Source organism: Gasterosteus aculeatus, chromosome 2, assembly GCF_964276395.1.
Source record: "Gasterosteus aculeatus chromosome 2, fGasAcu3.hap1.1, whole genome shotgun sequence".
Lineage (NCBI taxonomy): Eukaryota > Metazoa > Chordata > Actinopteri > Perciformes > Gasterosteidae > Gasterosteus > Gasterosteus aculeatus.
The window spans coordinates 14,190,975-14,213,607 of NC_135689.1; the positions used below are offsets into that span (position 1 = coordinate 14,190,975).

General features: G+C 43.1%; 4 protein-coding genes across 4 annotated transcripts; 3 read left to right on the plus strand and 1 right to left on the minus strand.

Annotated features, from left to right (window-relative positions):
• The first annotated feature begins 1,608 nt into the window (after positions 1–1,608).
• her12 (hairy-related 12) lies at positions 1,609–2,853 on the plus strand. The gene is made up of 2 exons (XM_040194576.2): positions 1,609–1,848; positions 1,953–2,853. Exons 1-2 carry the CDS (start codon positions 1,690–1,692, stop codon positions 2,364–2,366), a joined length of 573 nt encoding a protein of 190 aa, XP_040050510.2. The 5' UTR covers positions 1,609–1,689; the 3' UTR covers positions 2,367–2,853.
• Positions 2,854–4,835: 1,982 nt separating this feature from the next.
• tas1r1 (taste receptor, type 1, member 1) lies at positions 4,836–9,003 on the minus strand. The gene is made up of 6 exons (XM_040194498.2): positions 8,764–9,003; positions 8,293–8,611; positions 7,431–8,201; positions 7,135–7,353; positions 6,693–6,813; positions 4,836–6,339 (listed from the first exon to the last, which is right to left on the minus strand). The coding sequence occupies exons 1-6, from the start codon at positions 8,952–8,954 to the stop codon at positions 5,414–5,416; spliced, it is 2,547 nt and encodes an 848-aa protein (XP_040050432.2). The 5' UTR covers positions 8,955–9,003; the 3' UTR covers positions 4,836–5,413.
• Positions 9,004–10,908: 1,905 nt separating this feature from the next.
• On the plus strand, positions 10,909–16,650 carry rprd1b (regulation of nuclear pre-mRNA domain containing 1B). Its single transcript, XM_040193548.2, has 8 exons — positions 10,909–11,341; positions 11,531–11,766; positions 12,168–12,297; positions 12,574–12,707; positions 12,935–13,053; positions 13,263–13,389; positions 14,178–14,353; positions 15,116–16,650. The coding sequence occupies exons 2-8, from the start codon at positions 11,616–11,618 to the stop codon at positions 15,263–15,265; spliced, it is 987 nt and encodes a 328-aa protein (XP_040049482.1). The 5' UTR covers positions 10,909–11,341; positions 11,531–11,615; the 3' UTR covers positions 15,266–16,650.
• Positions 16,651–18,035: 1,385 nt separating this feature from the next.
• On the plus strand, positions 18,036–22,231 carry LOC120828954 (kelch-like protein 10). Its single transcript, XM_040192652.2, has 5 exons — positions 18,036–18,283; positions 18,870–19,356; positions 19,957–20,577; positions 21,041–21,190; positions 21,648–22,231. The coding sequence occupies exons 1-5, from the start codon at positions 18,165–18,167 to the stop codon at positions 21,990–21,992; spliced, it is 1,722 nt and encodes a 573-aa protein (XP_040048586.1). The 5' UTR covers positions 18,036–18,164; the 3' UTR covers positions 21,993–22,231.
• The last annotated feature ends 402 nt before the right edge of the window (positions 22,232–22,633 follow it).

The window sequence follows — 22,633 nt, forward strand, 5'->3', positions numbered from 1 at the left end:
CGTATACTCACACAAACGTGTGCACCGTGAAATCCACGCAGGGGACGGAGACCATGGACGTGACTTGACAGATTGTCAGTTTCCGTCCGTTCCCAATGTTGTAATGGTGACAGGATGGCAGAGAGATACATTTACTTACATATACAAAAGTATGGAACTGTAGAGAAAACAAGTACTGTCAATTAAAATAATATCAAAGTTACAACACTGATATATTATCTATCTCTCTACTTCAGGTTGGTTTGTTCATTTGTTTATTTCACCAATTCAAATCAATTGATATACCTCCATTTAATTCATTATAGCAGCTACAGGTTACTATAGTAACGCGTTTGAATGGGCGAGTATTTCCGTTGTAGCATTTCTGCTCTGAATAAATGAAAACGTTGAGTCCTTCTTTCACTATTGCTGCTGGACGTCTGAAACCACAAATTAAAAGAGTCAACAGAGACCAACGCGCCGCTCTGTGCCAGCCGGGGACGCCGGTTGACTTGATTTTTTTTCTTCCCCAGATGGACCAAGACACAAAGTTTCTGTCTGTCCTGCAAACAAAAGATCAATTAACATTCCCCAGTGGAGCATTGAGGAGCGGCGTGTCTTTTGTAGCTCATTTACGCTGATGTTGGGGACTGGTGGGAAACTGGGGAGACGGGACTACTCACACAGCTCCCACAAGGCCGGCTTCACATCTGGGGCCGGCCAGCGACTGAGGCCTCTCAGAGGCGCACTGCCAGCCCGCTCACAATGCCATTGACTTGACTCTAATTTGACACAGTTAATTTACAACGGGGTCTGCAGACTTTGAGCTGAAGTTATAGACGAGAGCCTGTGATGAAAGACTGCCTCTGTTTTTCGGTGGAACTAAGAGACCAACGTGTGACAAAAAAACGACAATAATCCCAATGTGATACTTACAAAACATGGACATTTTATAAGTGAACTATTCGTGAGTGAAAAGTTTGCTGTATTCTAACAGTTCTTAAAACGAATGATGGATTTCTCAGTTTGCAGAGTGAGCGTTGCACTTCAACAATGGCACCGGGGCTTAGCCCACTATTTTTGAAAAGCAGTAAATAGGCATATTTTTCATATTAAGGAGTTATTACCATTTACTGCCTTTAATCAGTGTCTCCGTTCGTCACACATCACTCCTGCCGCACACCCTTTACAGAAGAGGTGAACTGTAACAGAAGGCAACGTAGTTGAAGAAGCAACAGGTGGATTCACCTGCAGCCAGTTGAGGTCACTCTTTAATGTTAATGGGTGGGTTATCTGTGGTATCTGTTCTTTTTCTGTTCACCTGTTTTCATGTGTCCAAATGCTGCTGTCTGCTACTAAAATGCCTTTTGGAGGAAGCAAAGCTTTGTTTGGAGAGAAAATGAAAGGCCTTCAGCTTATATTGTTTTATTGCAGGGAAGCATTTGGTCCTTGATTGCAGTTCTCACCCTTTGAAGATGCCTGACTTACATTATTCTACATCTAAAAAAAATTGAATGTAGACCTCGTGTCCGTGATTAACTCTCAGGTGACCTCAGATAACATATTAATTACCTGTGGCTTATCTTGGGAAACACGCCCGGCACAGATACAAGCTCTCTGAGTTATTGTCATGTCCTCCATTGTTGTGCTGGGAGTCCCACTGGTCAGAGTGTGGGAACCTCAGCCCTGCCTCTGCCACATGGCTTTGTTATGCTAATGTCTCGGTATAAAATGAAGAGCAGCCCCTCCAGGGGAATCACAGCTAACACTGCAGTCTATGCGACCTTCACCTGCACAGACATGGCTCCTTGCTCAGCCGCCTACTCCTCCATTCACCACATCAGGATCTCTGAGAAGGACACCATCAAAGTAAGTTCTTCAGAGGAATTAAAGGGCTTGTGTGGGTCAAAATGGACACAGTGTTCATTGCTGGTTTCAATAATGAGCTGACGCATCTATCTGCTCTTCCACAGTTGAGAAAACCTTTTGTGGAGAAAATGCGGAGAGATCGCATCAACAGCTGCATCGAGCAACTCAAGATCATCCTGGAGAAGCAGTTCCACAAGAAGGAGCCCACCTCCAAGCTGGAGAAAGCCGACATCCTGGAGATGACTGTGAGCTTCCTGAGGCAGCAGCTACAGCCGCGCCTCGCCGACAGCGACCACAGGCACGGCTTCTCTGACTGCTGGGAGGACTCCGTGCACTTCCTCTCTGCTGCACCCGACACAGAGGGCCCCGTCACTCCTCCGCGTGGCCTTCAGCGGCAGAAACAGAAGCTCCATCCGGTCCAGAGAGCTGGCAGCAGCGCACCAGTGTGCTCCACCCTCAGGCCCACCGCGCTGCAGGACAGCAGCAGCAGAGTGGAGAGCGTGTGGAGACCTTGGTAGAGACTTTGACACACAGAGACAGAGACTTGAGGGGACGCTCCCTCACTGTGTAGGAAATATATTCCCAGCCTGCTCATTCGTGAAGCGTTTCCTCATTGTCTCATCACATTGATGGACAAGGAGGAAATGCAAAGGCTCTTACTTATTTGCTTTGACTTTGAATCACATTTGATGTTTGCTTTTCCGTTGAGTTTAAAGCTGGAGGTTGATATTGAGTGATATTCTTGTGAAATGACGTTTGCTCCAGTGGAGTTTATCTTTTGTCTGTTTGATATAATGTTGTCTGCCATACTGTGTTATACTGACAGCTGCTGTTGAGAATATTTCTCTTCTCTTTTGAATTTTCTATGCCAAGTTCTATGTATGTGGTTGATGATAAATGGATGTTCGTATTCATGTTTGTGTTGATATTGCTGTCGTGCTATCATATTTAGGCTCTTGTACATTTGTATGACAATTAAAAATAAAAAGATACAATCAATAAAAACGCTGCTTACAGATGTTTTATTTTATTTTATGTATAAATATGAATTATATCTATAATGTATTCTCATTTCCTCAAGTCCCTACTATCTTACCAAACTGTCATAATTCCCTTTTTTAATAAAACTTCAATAAAATAATTTGGTCACGTGATGTTAGGTGAGGTGGTGTCCAAATGTTTTTAAACATACAAAATACTAAAGTTGAAAGCCATAAAACATTATACTAATACTTACTAATAGTATAGAAACCTTCCTGCTTTCCCCACCTAGGAAACAGGACAACATTTTTTTAATTGTAAATCCATTGTGTGGCTGTTGCAGGTGATACTGACTTTTGAAGCAGGTGCTGCTCGATAGTTTTGTTGCAAAAGAGTTAACAACACTGGCTTGTTTTTTTCATTGGAGACTCATAGTCTGGTCCTGCTGCGTTTTCCAATGTTACTTTATTAAGTTTTGATAAATACTAATGTGTTTCACATACAATTTTATAACCACTCTAATAATGTAACATACATTTTTAACTACACAACAGTAATAATAACCTTGCGTCATATTGTTTCACTAATCCCTGTGTTGTGTTTGTTCTCGAGTGTGAATTTAGGATTAAAAGAATAGAATTCCTCCCACGCATCTTTCATCAATATGATGCAACATTCAGTAGCATCATGATTAAGTGAGCGGGAAACAGATTTTCTTACACAAGTCTGAATATCTTTACATCTTTTCATACTTTTTCTTTTGACTTTGATCACACACTGAGGCTGCAGTCAGTGGACGTCTCATCGTAACACTCCCCTCTTGCTCACATTGCTCACGTTGCTCATTGACAGAGTAGCTGTGGAGGAGCAAGCAGCCATGTCCGTGCAGGTGAAGTAAGCTGCAGAGCTATCAGCATAACACTGGGATGGAGGGTTGGGATTTGTAACAATGGGACACACATCAATTACTCGGAGGTGAGGTATTCACAGGCTGAACAGCAGAGATAAAACCATCCTAGAGATCTATATCAGACTGAGAGTGATGTGCTGTCAGTCTCCCATCAGGAGACTTATCTCACGCTGCAGGCACACAGGGGACCAGGCAGCATTTACTCATGTGATCCCGGGGAATAATTAAACAGGATTTTATGTGTTGGTGGCATCTAGTATGATATTTTTCAACACCATGTTTTATATTAACAGAATTTGCTCACTTTGTGGCTTGAATCCGTCTACAAAAAGTGTAAATGTTTCCTCTACATTCCAGTCCACATAACAAGATTTTACACACACTACTACTTTAATGATAAATGCAATGTTACCAAACTAAAGAACCGACAGAGAACAAGATGGTTCGAGTTTAGGATTTCCAGATGAAACGCATGTTCTGAATATTGTGTGATCAAAATCATTCATTTTCTTAATTCAAAGGGACCGAGAAGTTTGTCAAATGAATTCCTGAGATCTTCCCCGCAGCACATTGCTCTGGTCTTTGGTGCGCCGACAATAAAACTCCTGCTTGTTCACCCATGGCACACTTCTATTGTTGACCGAGGGTATTAAGCCGCGAGTGGACAGAGAGACTGTGGGAAAACCAAGCTTGGACCACTCACACATCTACTGGTCAATAGCCCTGACCTCCCAGCCACAAAGGGCCTTTTCATCTCCCCTCTCAGACAACAGCCAGCAGCAACGTGTGTGTGTGTGTGTGTGTGTGTGTGTGTGCGCAGACACAAGACAGGCCAATTGTGCATTTATTTGATATACAATGAGAGTTTACGTCATGCAATACTGAAACTTTTCTTTCTGTGACCAGCTGCCTTTTGTTGTCGGATCCCTGAAAATATGATCATGTCACTTGCTTTTGTCGAGCTAAACCGACAAAAAAGCAAAAAAGATTTTTTTTAACAGACACTTGTTGATCATAAGATTTTATAGATACCTGTGAGGTTTTAGACCAATTATTTTGTATGTTCTGGAAACAAGAAAGACCAAGAAACGAATCATTTTATCAAACTAGTTAACATTTTCTTCTTTATTTAATTTTTCCAGAGAAAAAAAAAGATCACGATCACATCGTCGTTGGTGTGACAGTCTGTAGTACAGCCACCGGGAGCGCTGTTGATCCCCTTCAGCGTACACACATCCATTTATGGTCTATGGTTCTATATTTACTATGCCAGGAAAATGTGTGCTATACCAATACACAGCGTATCAAATGCTCTATATGAGAAGTGTAACAGTGTTGTCAAGGGACGCGGATTCAGCTGAACAACAACTGACTGGAACTATAATAAGTTATGAAATTACCAAAGTATTGTGATTGAACAAGTCATGGATATCCAAAGTTAAATTTCCATCTGTTGTCATCAATGAATAGCATGAATAACTCAACATAAGTCAAATTGTATCTAAAAAGTGCACGCAAACACAGCAAAGAAGATGTTTGTTACGGTATTTTCTGTCTGCCTCATGTTTCATGTTTTAAACTCAGCTGTTAAATAGATTTGAAAGAGAAACTCAACCAGTGTTCCTGCATCAAAACAATTCAACTATGTTTCCTCAACTCAAATGAATACAATCCTCATTGCTTGCTCATGGTATACATTTGGATGCAGTTCTGGAAGTGAGCTGTAGTGTTCATTTGGGGCTTCAGGGCGATGATATAGAGTTTGGGCAGGAAGTAGCCCCCGAAGAAGGCCACAACGCTGAAGAGTGTGGCGAACACGTGCGCGGCCATAGTGAACGGGCCTCTGCTGATGAGGTAGACGGTGAAGAAGCTTATCCAGGAGATCATGTACACCATGAGGCTGAAGGTCACACACTTGGCCTCGTTGTAGTTGGCTGGCAGGTCTTTGCCCATGTAGCTGAAAGAAAAGCAGAGGATACTGAGCAGTGATACGTAGACAAGCTCCAGGCTTGAAACAAGGGAGAGGGTGTTGCTGCACTCCAACACGATGCTGTCCTCGTAAAAGTCAATATCCCGAGAGGGCCGTGGCGTGCTGACCACCGTACGGATCACAGATATGAACAGGGCGGCGGCGGACATGGCGAAAATGGTGAACTCTGGTCCGTGGTTCTTGGCCCACTTGTCATAGACCGGCGGCAGTTTGGCTGAAAATTTAAAAATGCAGATGACCTGGAGCGAGCGCACGGTTATGCAGGCCAGGCACACAGTGAAGCTGACGATGAATAGAAGCTGCTTGAGGATACAGGCCAGAGGAGACGGCTGGCCAAAATGGCACAAAGAGCTTAGCGCGGCCGCAGTCAGGGCCGCCAGCATCAGGAGGCAGGTGCGGCCTCCGGCGGATTTGGCCACGGGCGTGTTCAGGTTGAGCAGGAGGATTATCGCCGAGCTGGAGGTCATGAGAAGACAGGCGGCCAGAAAGAAGAGCAGTGCGACGGAGAGGGGGGCGTCCCATGCCAGCAGCAGGACGGTCCTGTCCAGACACCGCTCGCTGCCAGAGGGAGCCCACTGCTCCGGCAGGCACGGCTGGCATGTGGTGGATTCTGAGGGAGAGAGGCAGCGGAGATGTTAAAGCTGGGCAGGCTAAATGTGACAAGAATCCTAATCAAAAAATCGGTTCACAGTAATTGGTAGTTTGGCAAAGTGCCTGTTTTCAAAATGGGAGTTCAGCGGCTATGTGAGGACATGGTGTGAGTAGTAAGCGCCACCTGCTGGAAAACCTGGCGGACAACAGCCGAACAACAGTGCTGTGTTGGAGTGTGGTCATTTGGATAAACTCAGTTGGTCCTGCGCAGAGCAAAGTCTCATCTAATATACACCTTTACATCGGACCTCTCAGATTCTTCTTTTTAGAAATATTTTTCAAGTGCATTGAATTTTTGTGTCTCTATGTTACCACTTATATTGAGAAAAGTAGCGGAGGGGCAGGCCTCGCAGTCGAAGCAGCATGCGTGTTGCCCCGTCAGCAGCTTTTTGTGGCCTCTCGGACAAGGTGGAGAGCAGATGGATGGCGGCACCTAGACGGTACCAACAGGGTACAATAAAAATAATATTTTACTCTGAATCAACATTTTCCAGTTGAATGTCTGATTATTATTACTGTTGAACTTTTCTTACCTTTCAAATTACTGTGTATTATTCGGGCAGCAGATAAAAAATGTGTTTTCTAGCACGGTTCAAATGTTTTCAAGTTTTAAAATGTTAAAGATTTGTATTTTTCTCCCAAATATGTGCACTGTTTGCACAATTTTCCACTAAATTGTATAAGAAACATAAGAGCTTTGAGGATTTATACCCAAACCTTTACTCGAGGATGCTCAAATAGGTTGCAGGCCTACCGTTCTTGGGTTTCCTGTGTCGTGCCACTCAATTTGATCAGCATCAACTGAGAGATCAATGGGGTCTGGGCTGAATGATCCCACCTCTTTGATTGACCAGTCCGTCCCCCTCCAGACCCAAACAATGATGTCATATCCTGTGGGCGGGTCACCGTTCATATCAAAGTACACAGAAGTGTTGCCAAGGGAGAATTTCACCTCCTTAAGCCACCGCAGCAGCTAAAATGGAGAGAAAGAAGGAAAATCAGTGCAGTGATTTTCTTCTTTGCAAAAAACACAATTTGACATCAGCTCACCTCCCATGAATGCACCGTCTTCTTTTGGCACTCTCCAGAATCACAACCAAGTCCTCGGTGCAGAGCATGAGCCACAGCATACACTGCCTTATACACATTGAAGGAGGAGGTGATGTCATATTTATCCAGTGAAAACGCGTTGCTGGCCAGGCGGTACAGGTCTACGCTGTGCAGACAGTCGTTGTCTGGGCTCATGGTAACATTAGAGACTTCCCGGGCGTCACTACGTTGCATCGAGGCCTTAACTACTTTTTTCTCAAACTCTTCAAAACCAGAAATGGATCCAAATTTGACGGAGACGCCCAGCACAGTACCAACAGTGTGAATACCAGGTATCTCCGAGATGAGACTCGACGCTGACCAGTCCTCGGTCCCAATCCACACCTTACCTGTCACGTTCTGCTCAATGACAAACGTGAAGAAGCCCTTAGCTATTGACTTGCTGGCGAAGACCACAATGGTGTTGACGTTTGCCATCTTTATGTTTTCCACAATGTTCCTCATGGTCCGGACCGTGTCATCTTTGTACAAGGGGATGACTCCTCGGTAGGCGATGCAGATCCCGTGGAGCGGTGCTTGCTGGAACAGGCTTTCCATGCCCTGGAGGCCATAATCGTTGTCACTGCCCAAGAGAGCGACCCAGGTCCAGTTGAAACGGACCAGAAGGTGGATCATAGCCGTCACCTGGTTCTTGTCACTTGGAATTGTGCGGAAAAAGGCCGGATAGACGTTCTTGTTGCTCAGCATTTCATTTGATGCTTCATAAGAGATCTAAAACAAAGGAAGATCATATGGATGCCTTTTATGTGGAATTTGCAGTAATTCAAGGGCCATTATTAAAACTTTCCAGGGCATAACTTACTTGTGGTACAAGATACGCCCCCAGTAAAGCAGCCGGGGTGAATGATTTGCTGCTGCTGTCTGGCCCAATCACAGCTAATGCCCTTTGCCTGTTGTAGTTTGGGTTTCCCTCTGTCTCAGGTGTGGACGGGCTCTGCTGCTGCTGCTCCAGCAGGTCCAGTGTGGCCAGGATACCAGCAGACACCGAGCAGGTGTCGTACATCTGGTAGCCCAATTTCACCCATGGCAAAAGTGGCCGCGGTCCGCTGCTGTTGTTGATTTCTTCCACAGCGAATCTCATGGCCTGCAAAAGGTAATATCCGTGTTTGTTGGGTTTACCTCTACAAAGGGTAAAATTATAAAGAGGAGAACAATTAGGACACAGCAATGTAAAACTAACATTTTTAAAGTAGCAACATTTTGATTGAGCCCAACCACCAGTGAGATGCTTTTGATCAGTGGAGCGGTGGGTTTGCTGTCCAGTAAAACTTACTCATTGCATTGACTCAAAGCAGGAAAAACAGCACTTGGTTCATTCGTGTAATGGAGAGAAAAGAGTCCAGCGAGTAAGAAGTCGCCTTGGAGCTGCATCCCTTGTCCCTGAGAGCTGTAGTCCAGTTTCCCGTCAGCCAACGACAGCATCAGCCAGCCGAAGGAAAGCAGCACAGCACCAGACAGACCCATACTTCACCTCCAGCGCCAACTGCTGCTGTGGAAGCTCTGTGCACAACGGAGCAGGGCCTGCTTTTTATTGAGCGATAGGGATAATCTCATTTGCATTGTGTTAGTTTAGTCAAGAATATTTGCTTGTCGGATTTGTTTTTGTGATTGTAGAGTTCCCCTTCCATTAAACAAATCCCATACATGTAATAAGCCATGAAAAGGGGAACATATCTGTTTAATTCTTTTAAATCTTTGACAAGTGAGACACAACTGTACAGCAGAGCAAACACAGGCACAGTTATCAGCTTATTGCAGATCTATTTATTGTCGCAAGTTGATTTTACTTTTGTCTTATAGACCTTTTACTTAACATAATAAACCTCAGAAGGGTTGATGTGGATGTTACTTATTTGGTAACTGTCGGTATAATATATATATATGTATATATATATATATATATATATACACATATATATCATATATGGTTTGGATGTTGAGTTGCTATTGCCGTAAATCTTAATGCAATTGTCGTGCTGTAGTAGCAATGCAACTGTTAGGATTTGATTTGTTTGTTTGTTTTTTTATTTATCATTTATATCTGCTGCACACATAATGAGCCCCACATTTTTGTGTTGTTCTGACAACAGCTGCAAACTTGTAACATTTACTCGGACTATAAATTCTCAGTAATGACTTGACTTAATACTTGTCAGACTACTTTAGCGATCACTAAGTTATTTACTGTGTATGGAAGATAAAAATACCCAAAATATAGCCAGATTTTATAAAAATTAGACAATGTCTGAAAACAAATTCAGTAACATCTATAAATTATCTGCATACCAAATGTTCATTATGGCAAGGTTTTCCTAAACTGAGTTTACGGAAGTGAGAAACATGATGAAAAAAATAGTTTGGTGTCCTTTTCTCTTTTTGTTACTCATGGTTGAACATAGTATGATACACTGCCAATAAAAGAAGAGATATTCATTGAACGCAGCTGGTTTGCATGTGCACCCTATCCCAATTGCGCGTAACATGGGTTCTTTTTGGGATGTGTCCATTAAAAAATGTTTATTTCAGCCTAATACCCTGTAAGAAAAAATTAACTACTTTAAAAAACGATTTTTGAATGGATGCTTATTTTGAATTCCTTTTTTTTATCTCATCAAATTCCATGGACAATTATTTAACAGCAGACGTTTCAACCTGTTTTATAGCAGCATAAGCACAGGAATTACTTTATTACTTAAATAATAATATTTTTTTTGTAACTTATATTTTTCCTTATGTGACAAGTCAAAAGGTCTGATGTGAAAACGTGATGGCAAACTAAAACAGAGGCTTCATTAATTCCTGTTGTGAGTTTTACAGTTACTACCAGCTTTAGTTTCGATGTTCAGACTTTTAGTTGAAATGTCCGTCATGAGAAAAGTTTATGCAGGTGCAGCTGAATTTGCATTTGGTTGATATTGAAGGCTCATTTTGTTAAACACACCTGTTGTACAAACATGAAATTTGCTTGATGATTACCGGTGTGCAGGACTCAAACCCATTGTTTTGACAGGATTGTTGTGCATTTTCTTAACCGCAGTATTATGAAGGCAAATGGACGTATTCAATGTCTGTGCGTCTACAAACTTTTTTTTTGAGTGAAACTATTAGCCCTGTGTGAGTGTTCCTTTTTTCAATCCGAAAAAGTATTTAGTAGTTAACCCTTATGGTTTCCATTCAAACATTCAAATCAGGCTGCTGCTTTAAATAATGAATGATTCAAGATTCATGATTTGTTCATTTTGTGTTAACGGGTAAAGCAAATCATGAACCTCAGGTCATCTGATCTTCATCGCTGCCTTTCCAAGTCCTCACAGTTCTTTAAGATACTAGCTGTAATTTCTGCTGCCAAAATAAATTGACCCTCTGAGGCACCGAAACAAATGAGCTATTAACAATATCACGTCGCCGTGTAGGAGGGGGTAGATTTGATCCACACTACTCTTGTATCTCTGGGTGAAGCATGGCTCCTTATTACATGTACGGGGGCGATGGCCGATGCCGGGCTCTGCCTGCGTCACTACTGTGCGACGCACATGTCGAGGTGAAAGTGCGAGCTGCCATTTTTTTTCGATGGAATCTTCCTGATTGTACAGGCAAAGGCAAACTGTGAGTCTCGCCATCGCTCTTTGGCAGTTTTGTGTGCACGCGTCGGTGCATCGAAGAGAAACTCCGCACGAATATTACCGAATATTTCCTCGACCCGGGCTCCGGCGCAGGCTCGGCTCGGCTCGGCGCTGCACCGGGCTGCAGATGGCTGGTTAGCTCGGAAAGCTAACGTTAGCCGCGGCTGTAAACAAACACTACAGCGAGCGAGGAACAGCACGGCTGATAAAAGGACCCCCGCATGTCAGGTGCGTTCGGTATAAGTGGTCGACTGCATTCACCCGGGGACCGCTAACGTAGCGCTGGGGACGTAACGTTAGTGGGGGGGTGGGGGGGAGCGGTCGGCGGGAGGCGGGTTTGACGCTGCATGTCTGCAGCTTTTGCGCCACAACTTCAGTTTTGATGACAGTGCGAGTTTCTGCACCCCCCTAAACTAGGTAGGAGCTCGGGTTTCCTCTAGAGCGGGTCGGCTCGGCTCGGGTCCACTCGGTTCCCGGGGCGAAGGCACACGCCGCGCGCACCATGTCGTCCTTCTCCGAGTCGGCTCTGGAGAAGAAGCTGACGGAGCTGAGCAGCTCGCAGCAGAGCGTCCAGACTCTGTCGCTGTGGATCATCCACCACCGCAAGCACTCGGGCCTCATCGTCAAAGTGTGGCACCGAGAGCTGAAGAAAGGTGAGCGAGGAGGAGTTAAAGTGTAAATGTGGAATAAAGGAGTTCTGTAAAAAAAAAAGTGTTATTACCAGGCGTGAAAGAGTATTCTTATCATTTAACGTAATTTAAGTGGAAATACTCGACTACAATGTAATGTCCTGCATACAAAGCCTTTATTCGGTATGTCATGGCAGCGATATGTGATCAATTAACCAACAGTAAAATAATTGATTCTGCAGTCAAATGCCTTCTTTGCGGGTTGATATTACTGCTGTAATTATCATAATACACATGCATATATTTGCCTTTGAAATTCAGCATAGTATTAGTATTTAGTTGCGTGAAATCTAGTACTCAACATCAGTACAGCACTGAGTACAATCCCAATGTCTTAACGTTATTTATTTCATGTACATTTTTAGCTAAAAGCTCCAGGAAGTTAACGTTCTTGTACCTGGCCAACGACGTCATCCAGAACAGCAAGAAGAAAGGACCCGAGTTCACAAAGGACTTTGAGACCGTCCTCGTCGACGCCTGCTCCCACGTTGCCAGGTAGGTGGGACAACGTGTGTTTGGGAATCTCCTTTACTGCCGGAGGCCTTTTAAGGAAATTGTTGAGTATATTGCGACCAGACTAAGGTTTGGACACACTTTCTCATTAAATTGAATGAGTAAACGTGTCCAGTCTTTTGACTGGATACAATTGTCCCGAAATCATCTTTTTCTTCTGTTTTGAGCTGTAAAAAAAAAAAAAACCCTTTCAATCAATCTTCTTCTTCTTCTTCCTCTTCTAATTCTCTGGCCCTCTGCTGTCCCGCCTCCTTGCAGGGAAGCAGATGACGGCTGTAAAAAGCACATGGAGAGGCTGCTGAACATCTGGAAAGAGAGAGCCCTCTACAGAGCAGACTTCATTCAGCAGCTCAAACTGGCCATAGAAGACTCTAACAGCCCCCGGCCGTCAGGTGGCACAACTCTTCCGCTACATCCATACTAATATGTTTGTTATAAAAAGGGGCTTTTAAGAGGGATTTCAATGGTTTTTAAACGATCTGCAGCACCAGCGATCCGTTTGACTGGTACTGTAGATCTGTCCACATTACCACACAACCTTGAATTTTTAAAACTCACACTTTCTCATTCAAATGAGTGATTTGAAATTGTTTTTTGGCCTCTAAATTTGACCCTGCAGAAGAGAAGAAGGCTGTGAAAAGAAGCTATCAGAAGATCCAAGAAGAAGATGATGATGAGGATGACGACTACAGAAGCAACGCCTCGCCTCGCAATGCAGACATCTCCGCAACCCAACTGGTGTGTTTCACTTCGATGGTACACAATGCAGGAGGAAAAATAATTATGATTTTTGCTTGTTCCACTGCATTTGATTATTTCCTCTTGGCGCCTCTCTTGTTCCTGACCCCTCTGATCCGCCTCCCAATTCCCCCCAATGCTCTCCTTCCCGCTCCTCTTCAACTCCTGTTAACCGGCCCCCTGTATTACCCCCTCTGACACCATCTCAGACGGAGGATTTGGTGAAAGCCCTTCAGGACTTGGAGAACGCTGCCTCGGGCGACGCAGCGGTCCGTCAGAAGATCGCATCTCTGCCGCAGGAAGTCCAGGACGTTTCTTTGCTGGAGCAAATCGGGGGTAAAGCCTAGTTTATGCTTCTGCGTTTTCAGAGCGACGCAAGACCCCCTTGCGTGTCCCTTGCGTCGCTTTTCACACCTCCTTGCGTGTGTCGAGACATTTTTCTAGGCTTTCGACGCAAGCAACGCAAGCCTCCCGCAGCGCACAAGGCTGCGAGTCTCGCATTTCCGCTTTCATAGCCCGATAACGCCATTATTAAAACGAAGAATGTTTACGAGAGAACGGATCAGATTTAAGAACTTTTGATGGAAGAAATGCGCAAATATGACCACTTATACAAGCTTTCATTGGCGGCTTGTAGAAGCGGGTTGGATTCACGGAGGGAGATCACCGCAAACGCCGGTTTGCAGGTCGAGAGGTGCACAAAGTTGTGGAGGAAAATACGGGACAAATGTGTCCGCGATGAAAAGCAGCAGTGGCGATGCACGGGGCAATAAAGTCTATGATAAATAAATAAACAAATAAATAAATAGACGTGACTCTCTAGGTCGTCTTCAACAAAACACGTTACTCTGCCTGTTGTTCTGTTTAAGTTTAGTGCAGCAATACCCTTTAAACGGCATTGTATTTACATTACAATAATAATGATATTTATATTCATAATATTTATAAATGCTGCTTATAAAACATGTGACCAATATAAATTAAATTAAAATGCCCTTTACTCTAAATATCTACACGATGGGCATTTTTCTGTGTGGCGTTTTTTTTTTTTCTCTAATGATAAAGTGTTTTGAGACCCAGTCTGTTGATCTGTGACCTTACGAGCCTCTTTGACACCGATGTAGACAAGGAGGCAGCGGACAAGCTGTCGAAGACGGTGGACGAAGCGTGTTTGCTTCTGGCGGAGTACAACGGGCGACTGGCTGCAGAGCTGGAGGACCGCAGGCAGCTGGCTCGCATGCTGACGGAGTACATCAACAGCCAGAGGGAGGTGCTCATGGAGAGAGAAAAGAAACTAGAGGCAAGGCGCAGCATCCACGATTGTGACCGTATGACAAGAACTGATGCAAGCATCTGGGTGTGAAAGGTTCTCCTTCACATATTAACAGCGAGGGCTTAGTTTTTATCCCGTTGAGAAGTAATCAAACCGGCACTAATTGTGCAGCCAACCTGTAATTTATAATCGCAAATGTCTTTAGTCAAATCTTTGCATTTTTGTAATCTGATACTAAATGGAGTGTGCAATCCACACTTGTTTTTGAATACACAAATGAAAAGTGGTCAGCACATGACAAACCCAGTCTGGCTGAAGGAAGAAAATGTGGACACACTGGTAACATTCCACCTGATTCAATTCTGTTGCATTACACATTAGGTCTATCTACTATTTTCATACTTTTGTCAATAATACCTTTCAGTAGAATAATCTTTCCCACTATTAACCACTGACATCTGGATTGATGGCGAAGTAAGAGGAAAGAAGGTCCCACAGTAGCATCCAGCACGTTTACAACTGGTCTGACCATCTGACGGCTTTTATACATTTTCATATTTTAGATATGACTTACAATACATTTTGGTGGCCACATCTAGACAAGCAAGGCCCAAATTTTAATGTATCTTTATTGTCTTCTAAAGCCAAAAAAAGTCACCAAAATGTCTTTCAAACAGGCCAGGAATCCAAATCTGGAATAAAAATGTCCAATGGAATTGTGATAACAAATTGTTTTTTTAAGTCGTCATTTGTCGCTCATGCTTGTGCTGCGTCTTCTTGTCTCTTCAGGAGTATAAGCAGAAACTGGCGAGAGTGACCCAAGTTAGGAAAGAGCTCAAGTCCCACATCCAGTCTCTCCCCGACCTCTCCCTCCTGCCCAATGTGACCGGGGGTCTGGCCCCTCTCCCCTCGGCCGGAGATCTATTCTCCACCGACTGAGAGGTCTTTGGACCAGAAGCGACACCCCCCCGAGCCCCCTCCCCGAGCCAACCCGGCCACATGTTTGATTCCCAGAACAATTCCAGCCGCCTCACCGGTCGGACTACGAATGTGGTCAAACCTCCCTCGGCAACCTCTCCAGACCGGAGCGAGGCCGCGACGTTGGAAGCATCGTTTGGTGAAATCAAACTGCTCTGCAGAGGAGAACTGAGACTCTGCTGCTCTGGATTTTCCCAGCGCGCGTTCGATCGACAAGGATTCCGCTCCACCAGCTTAGAACGAGTTTGTTTCCTGTTTGGTTTTTACTTTTTTTAAGGAGGAGGGCGGGCCAGTGAAGCGATGTTTAGACGGACATAAATGTTTGCTCTAAGGACCTGTCAATCAAATAGTCTCTCAGCGTGGTATGTTTAGTGGAGTCTGTGATCAAAGGACGGCCATTTGCTGTCACGGATCTCAAGCGCTTGTGACTACACTGTGAAGAGGATGTACCATTCAGTTTTATTTTTGGGTTTTCTGTTGGTGGCTTTTTATTGGCCCGTAGGTGGTCTTTAATGTGTATGTAAAATTAGATCTCATCAGATTGTTGCTTTTTGGTTGCTTCATGAAAGTACGTGGTCAGAAGACGGTGATAAATAGGTTTTGTCCTCATAGAGAAAGACAATAGACGTGCTTTGCTTTTGTGCCCCAGTTTGCAAGCGTGTTTTCTCGTTTACAGGCTAAAACTTTGTGATTCAAAGTTCCCATTTGTTTTCATGCACTAATTTGGACGGATGCTTGAGATATGAAAATTCTGTTAAAAGGACAGTCGTACAGTATAATAACTCAAACATCTACGGTAAAAGATGAGAGAAAAAACACGGGTATTAAATATTACGTTTTAGAATGCAGAATTGGGCAATGTAGAAATATCAAGATTTAGTGGAGCAGATGGAGACCTTTTATATAGCGTGTTTTGGTAAAAAAGAAAAAAACCTTGAATGTAAACTAATATGGACTGGTAATGATCTCAAATCTCAAAATTGGTATTGTTAAATTAATGAATACTAATTCATACATATTACTTAGTCCAACAGGTGTGTAGATTCTACGTGATGAAATATTTTACTGAAGAGACGCAGCAACATCTCTTCACTCCCTTTCTTATGTTTCTTTTTTTCTAAATGAGGACACCAGCCGTAAACCCCTAAAACGTATAAGGATCAGAAGTGTGACTTATTCACCACCATCATTTTTGGTACACAACAGTTTCATATGATTTTACCCAACAGATCTCTGTCAAGACCTGAACAGTATGTCTCATTTGTTTAGCTCATATTTGATTGTCTGTATACAGAAAAAAAATATTCAAGAAGTTTTATAAAACTTAATAAAAATGGTTTACTTTCTCCTTTTTGTTTACGTTTTCATAAACCGATCACAGCTTCTGCTGCTGGGGAGAGGAAGTATAAGATTACGTTGCTGTACCTGCAAAAGCAACGGCTCAGGAACAAAATCGTGTAGCAAATAATCCTTTAAGGTGAATCCTCAGATGGACTATTGTGTTCTAACAGTGTGGAACCACAACGTATTTCATGCGGAATGTGATTCATATCACATAATCAGTAAAAGGATGCAGTGAGAAAACTGATATTTGGAGCTGGTGCTTTAAAATAACCCCCGATGTCAGAACTTTTTATTTTATTTAAGAGTAGATATTCAAAGTATTTATTTGGGTCTGTCTTGATTTAAAACATAAACCAACAGTAAATTTAACTTATATACTACTAATACTACCACTTTATTCCATGAAGGATTTCAGCAGCATTTTAAAGCTTGTCTGCTTCACTGTTCTCGTACGCTAGATCGTTACTGTGTTTCTCGCCACACAATGATACCGTACTACCATAACAGAACCAAATAGTGTACTTTTCTGTAGAGACACACAACAGGACAAAACCCAAATCAAGTAGCCAATACATTTTTGTAGCACCATTTTTTTAGATCGCATACTATGAATTTATAAAACACGTTTTCATATTTATAACCCTTTTTATAACGTACTATATTAAGACTTTACAAAACAACACATCAGGACTTCTTGGATTTTTCTCAACATTTTGTACTTAACCTTATGTATAAAGTACCTTACACATCTCCTCTATACCAGAGGCGGCTACCGGCTCGCAAGCTACACTGACGGAGTCATGCTGATCTATTTTCAGAAAACTTTCTCATCTCCAACAATGTGTCTCATTGTCTCAATTTCTCATTGAACAAAAAGAATCATCTGTGTAGTTATTAAAAAGGGATTTAAAAAAGTCTGTTGAGTATGTTGAAATAAGTAACAAAATAATAAGAGGACAATTCGTTGGGGACAATTGACAAAATGTCCTCCAATAATGTTGAAAAAAATTATAAAACGGTCATGACTCTTTCTCAAAAAGTCATAGTGTTGTATGTCAAAGAAAGTCTTAAAGTCATGTTATATTATTTCAAAAGAAAGTCTCAGTATACCACAAAATGTATTAAAAACAGGTCATGAGAAAAAAGTTTGAACAAGGTTGTGATTTTGATTTCCCCAAACGAATAACATTCATTATGTTCATAAGAGTTTCAGAGCAGCATTGTATGTCTGTGGATTAGCAGTTAAATAAACCACCTGGCTGCTGTTTAGAGGATTGCATCAACACAACTCAGTAAAGATTTGATCAATGTGCATTATGGCAAAAGCTGTCATCATAGAACCCTTTTTTATTAGAACTTTCTATTGGAAGGGCGGTTGCTGTTCTTCATTCTATGATGTCATAGAATTCCCTTCCAGAATTCTGCCATGAACTGAGAGTAGCATCAAAATAGTGAATTATAAGTGTGTTATAATTACAAGTCAGTGGACTCAGTGAAGAAACCCCCACACGGAAAGATGTCGGTGTACAATGAGCTCCGTCTGGAACAGCAGCTTTGTGACGCGGTGATCACAGTGGGCAGCGCTCGGTTTCACGTGCACAAGATCGTCCTCTGCAACTGCAGCCCGTACTTCAAGTGAGTTTTTGGATAAGCAGAAAAAGATACACAGGGAGTAAACACATGTGAATAGGACATTTTAAAAGGATGTACTCATACATTTTTGTTGTGACGGTCACGTTCACTGTCTGCACACGTTCAGCTCGCCGAAGGTGATTTGAAGCCACTGTTTCAGATAACATCCCTTTGAGTTGAATTTGTAATAAAGATGACTTGATATACGACATTACTTTACGAATGCCATCCAATCTGTGCAGTGACTGGTTATGGCGGCACACTGACGATTCTTTGACCGTATTTCCCAATGTCTTGATGTCTTAATGTGGTATTTCAATTTGATATCAATTATTTAGTTGTGAACAAATTGTTACATTTATCAACAAATCTGCGTGGCAAATTCTTGCCACAACTTAATCAATCATGTTAAACCCCCCCTAAAAAACAGACAAATATGTGTGACAGTGGGTTCAAGGGGGGAAATGCAATTGGATCACCCATCCCAATATGCGGTTTGCATGTATTACTATTTTAAGTGCTATTGTGAATGGAGTGAATGGACCTCCATCGTTTTCAAACCCTCATGTCCCTCGTTCCGGTCTCGCAGAGCCCTCTTCACCAACTGGTCAACCCAAGACAGGCAGGTCTTTGACATCCCCCATGTGTCTCCTGACATCATGAAGATCATCATCGAGTTTGCCTACACCGCCTTTCCCGCTGTGACGCAAGAAAATGTACAAGAGTCTTTCATTGCGGCGCACCAGTTCAACGTGACGGGCATCACTCAAGCCTGCTGCAGCCTCCTGGAGGAACATCTGGCCCCGGGGAACTGCATCGGCATCTGGCGGCTCACGGGTGTCTACCACACCCCTGAACTGACCAACAAGGCCTTCCTCTACACGCTGACCCACTTTGAAGAGGTGGCTTCCGTCTCAGAGGAGTTCCCGCTGCTGTCTGTGCAGGAACTGGTTCAAATCATTGAGGACGACCACCTCAACGTCAAGCAGGAGAAGACGGTGTTTGTCGCCATCCTTAGCTGGATCGCCTACGCCGCTGAGGAGCGCAGAGAACACATCTCTCTGCTTTTGTCCAATGTAAGTGACAGATAAATCATTTTTGATTTGTACGTTTGACATCTTGCTCTTGTGGGATCGTGAACAGCACGAGCAGGACTATTGTGGAAACAACCAAAGTATAGTCTGCAACGGTCAAAAGCGGATGTAGAGGAGAAAAAGCTATCGTTTAATCGTGGTCCAATTATTGAGGATCCTAGATTCTGCTGAATCCATGAGAAATTTTATGTTTAGGTGTCGGGATTATTATTTGTTCCTTTTTTTGAGTCGTCACAGTAAAACAGTGGTAAAGCCCGTGTTTAAATTAAGGAATTCATGATAAATGTAAATTGTGTCTAAAGGTAAACAGTCGCAAGATGAGCAATATTGAATGTAAGGTTTTTCCACATAATCTACCACAGTTAAAGTTACTTGATTATATATTGATATTTGAGAATTAAAAAAATCCAATTTGGCCTTTGGCCAATTTTAATTGGCAAACATAATTGTTTTTGATAATTATTTTGTAGATTCGGTTGTGAAAACGAATGTATCTGGTGTTAACAAAAGGCAGACATTTTTGTGTGTAATATCAGCCGTATTTTTAAACAATTTAATTTCTACTCATGTCTCCCTGTGTAGGTCAGGCTGGCTTTAACGAGTCTACAATTCATCACAAACAGTGTGAGAAACAACGAACTGGTGCTGGCGAGCACGGAGTGCCACACGCTTCTCAAACACTCCCTGGCGGCCATGCTTGAGCTCCATACAAGCAGGTTCTCTGACACTATTTTCTATAAGCCTCTGTCCCGCCCGCGACTGTCCCCGACCGTCCTGTTGGCTCTTGGAGGCTGGAGCGGTGGCCGTCCCACCGATGCCATCGTGGCGTATGATAGCCGCGCTGATCGCTGGGTCGATATCCCCAAAAACGGGGATTACACTCCCCGGGCCTACCATGGCGCCGTTTTCCTCGATGGAGCAGTTTACATTGTCGGTGGCTTTGACAATGTTGAGCGGTTCAGCAGCGTGCACCGGTTTGACCTGGCCACGCACACCTGGACAGAGGTGAAACAAATGCATTGGACCCGCTGCTATGTCAGCGTAACTGTGATGGACGGGTGCATATATGCCATGGGAGGTTATGATGGACTGGATCGACTCAGCAGTGCTGAGCGCTACGAGTCCAGAACCAACCAGTGGACTTTAATTCCTTCCATGCACAAGAAGAGGAGTGACGCCAGCTGCACGTCCCTCCGTGGCAAGGTGGGTGCAGCTCTGCAGGGATGACCTGGCTGTGTAGAGGCCAAACCTCAGTTAGCTTAGCATTGGTTCCCTCCACAAAAAGCTCATTGGAGTTTCAACTATTGCAGAAAACATCTTGCTTTTTAAAAGCCACGTAGAGGTTTTGGAATTCACCAAGGAAGGTATATTGTAGAACAAAACGTTAACTCATAAGCATTTATGAAGTCTCTCTGACTTTTAGTTGAGGGAACCTGGATACAAAACTACTAACTTATTTTCAGGTTTTAGGTGTCAATGCCTCAGCACTTTGTAACAGAGAGGGAGGGCGGGGAGGGAACAAGTGGATCTCTAGTTCGGTTATTTGAGCATTTGAGCTTGACTGAAAATCAGAAATGTAAATCAAGTAAATATCACATTATTATTTATAATATATACATTATTCAATTAAACTTTAATTACTTATTACCTCTAAAATTCCCCTCAGGTGTACATTTGCGGTGGCTTCACTGGGAGTCAGTGCCTGTCAACGGCTGAATGCTTCAACCCAGAGACCAACCAGTGGACACTGATTGCCTCCATGGGCCACAGGCGCACTGGAGTGGGGGTCATTGCCTATGCAGGCAAAATCTTTGCAGTAAGTACATTAAACATTGCTCAGACTGGAAGAAAACTCAAGAATGAAAAAAGGTTTTAAATAGATAAATATTTATTATATATAGGTACTTAGTTTAGGTTTTCCTAATGTTCCCACAATAGTGAACTAAATATCTTTTTGAGGATTTAAACGTTTTTTTCAAATCAATTTGGATGAGGAAATTGTGAAATTGTTACGCACTAAATACATGCAGTGTTTTTAAAAGATACATCTATATCAGGCCCTTTTCGTCTTGGTTTCCATTGGCAACTCCACCAAAAGCTGCCTTGAATACAACTTTGCGCAAAAGGGCTAGGTTTAGGTTCTACTTATTATAAATACTATGTAACTTTGTGTCCGTTGCCCTTCCTTGCAAGAGCGCTGCTGAGTATAAAGTAAGAAGAACAGAAAACTGGTTGAAGCAATACCGACATGTTAATCCTCTTCTCTCTTAAAGGTTGGCGGCTTCAACGGGTTCATCCGTCTAAACACTGCTGAGGCCTACAACCCCGACACCAACACCTGGCGCGCTGTGCCCTCCATGCTGGCCGCCCGCAGTAACTTCGGTATTGCCGTGATCGATGACCGCGTCTTTGTGGTGGGGGGCTACAACGGCTTCTCCACCATGATTAAGGTTGAGTGTTTTGATGGCGAAACTAGCATGTGGTCTGATGTCAGGTCCTTGAAAGTGGCCTGCAGCGCCCCGAGCTGTTGCATTGTGCACGGACTCCCTAACTTGGTCGAGTACTCGGCCCCGCGTCTTATGCAATGTTCTGATGTAGATGAGGATAAAATGGAATAATCCATTATTAGCTGTATTTTACTGTAAAAAAACTACAAACACTCCTCCGGTCTACTGATTCCACAAAGCTCAGTTCACACAAAGTACTAAACTAACACTGCAAATAGATATGTTGGCCGAAGGGGGTCTCCTGGTATTGATGACTTTGATATTGTTGCATCATTTCCAACTTTTTGTATCCTGTCTACTCTTTGCTGCATCCAACAAAAATAAAATATCCTAGAAATAAATGAAACAAATGAGCTACTTGTTCATAATGTAGCAGCCTAATCTTTACACATGCACAAAGAACACATTTCTCAGTAATGAAATCCCTTCATTGGTTCCAGTACAATACACCCAGCAGGTCTTGCGCTCTAAATTGAGCAAACTTAGGGTCAAAGGGTCAAGAGTCAACTGGGCACTTTTCCATTCAGGCCTATGATTACTGTGTGTAAATTCTATACTTTTTACTCAACATGTACAGAATGTAAAGCCTGTGCTCATCTGCAGTGTAACGGCCCCTCTATATATTTGCAACCTGATCTTGGCGCCCACATCTGACAATTTGTTGCACCACTAATTCGGTTTTTAATACTTCTAATACTTTTTCCCCCTTATTAATACATTTTACACCAACCTCCAAAAACCAAATCGGTAAT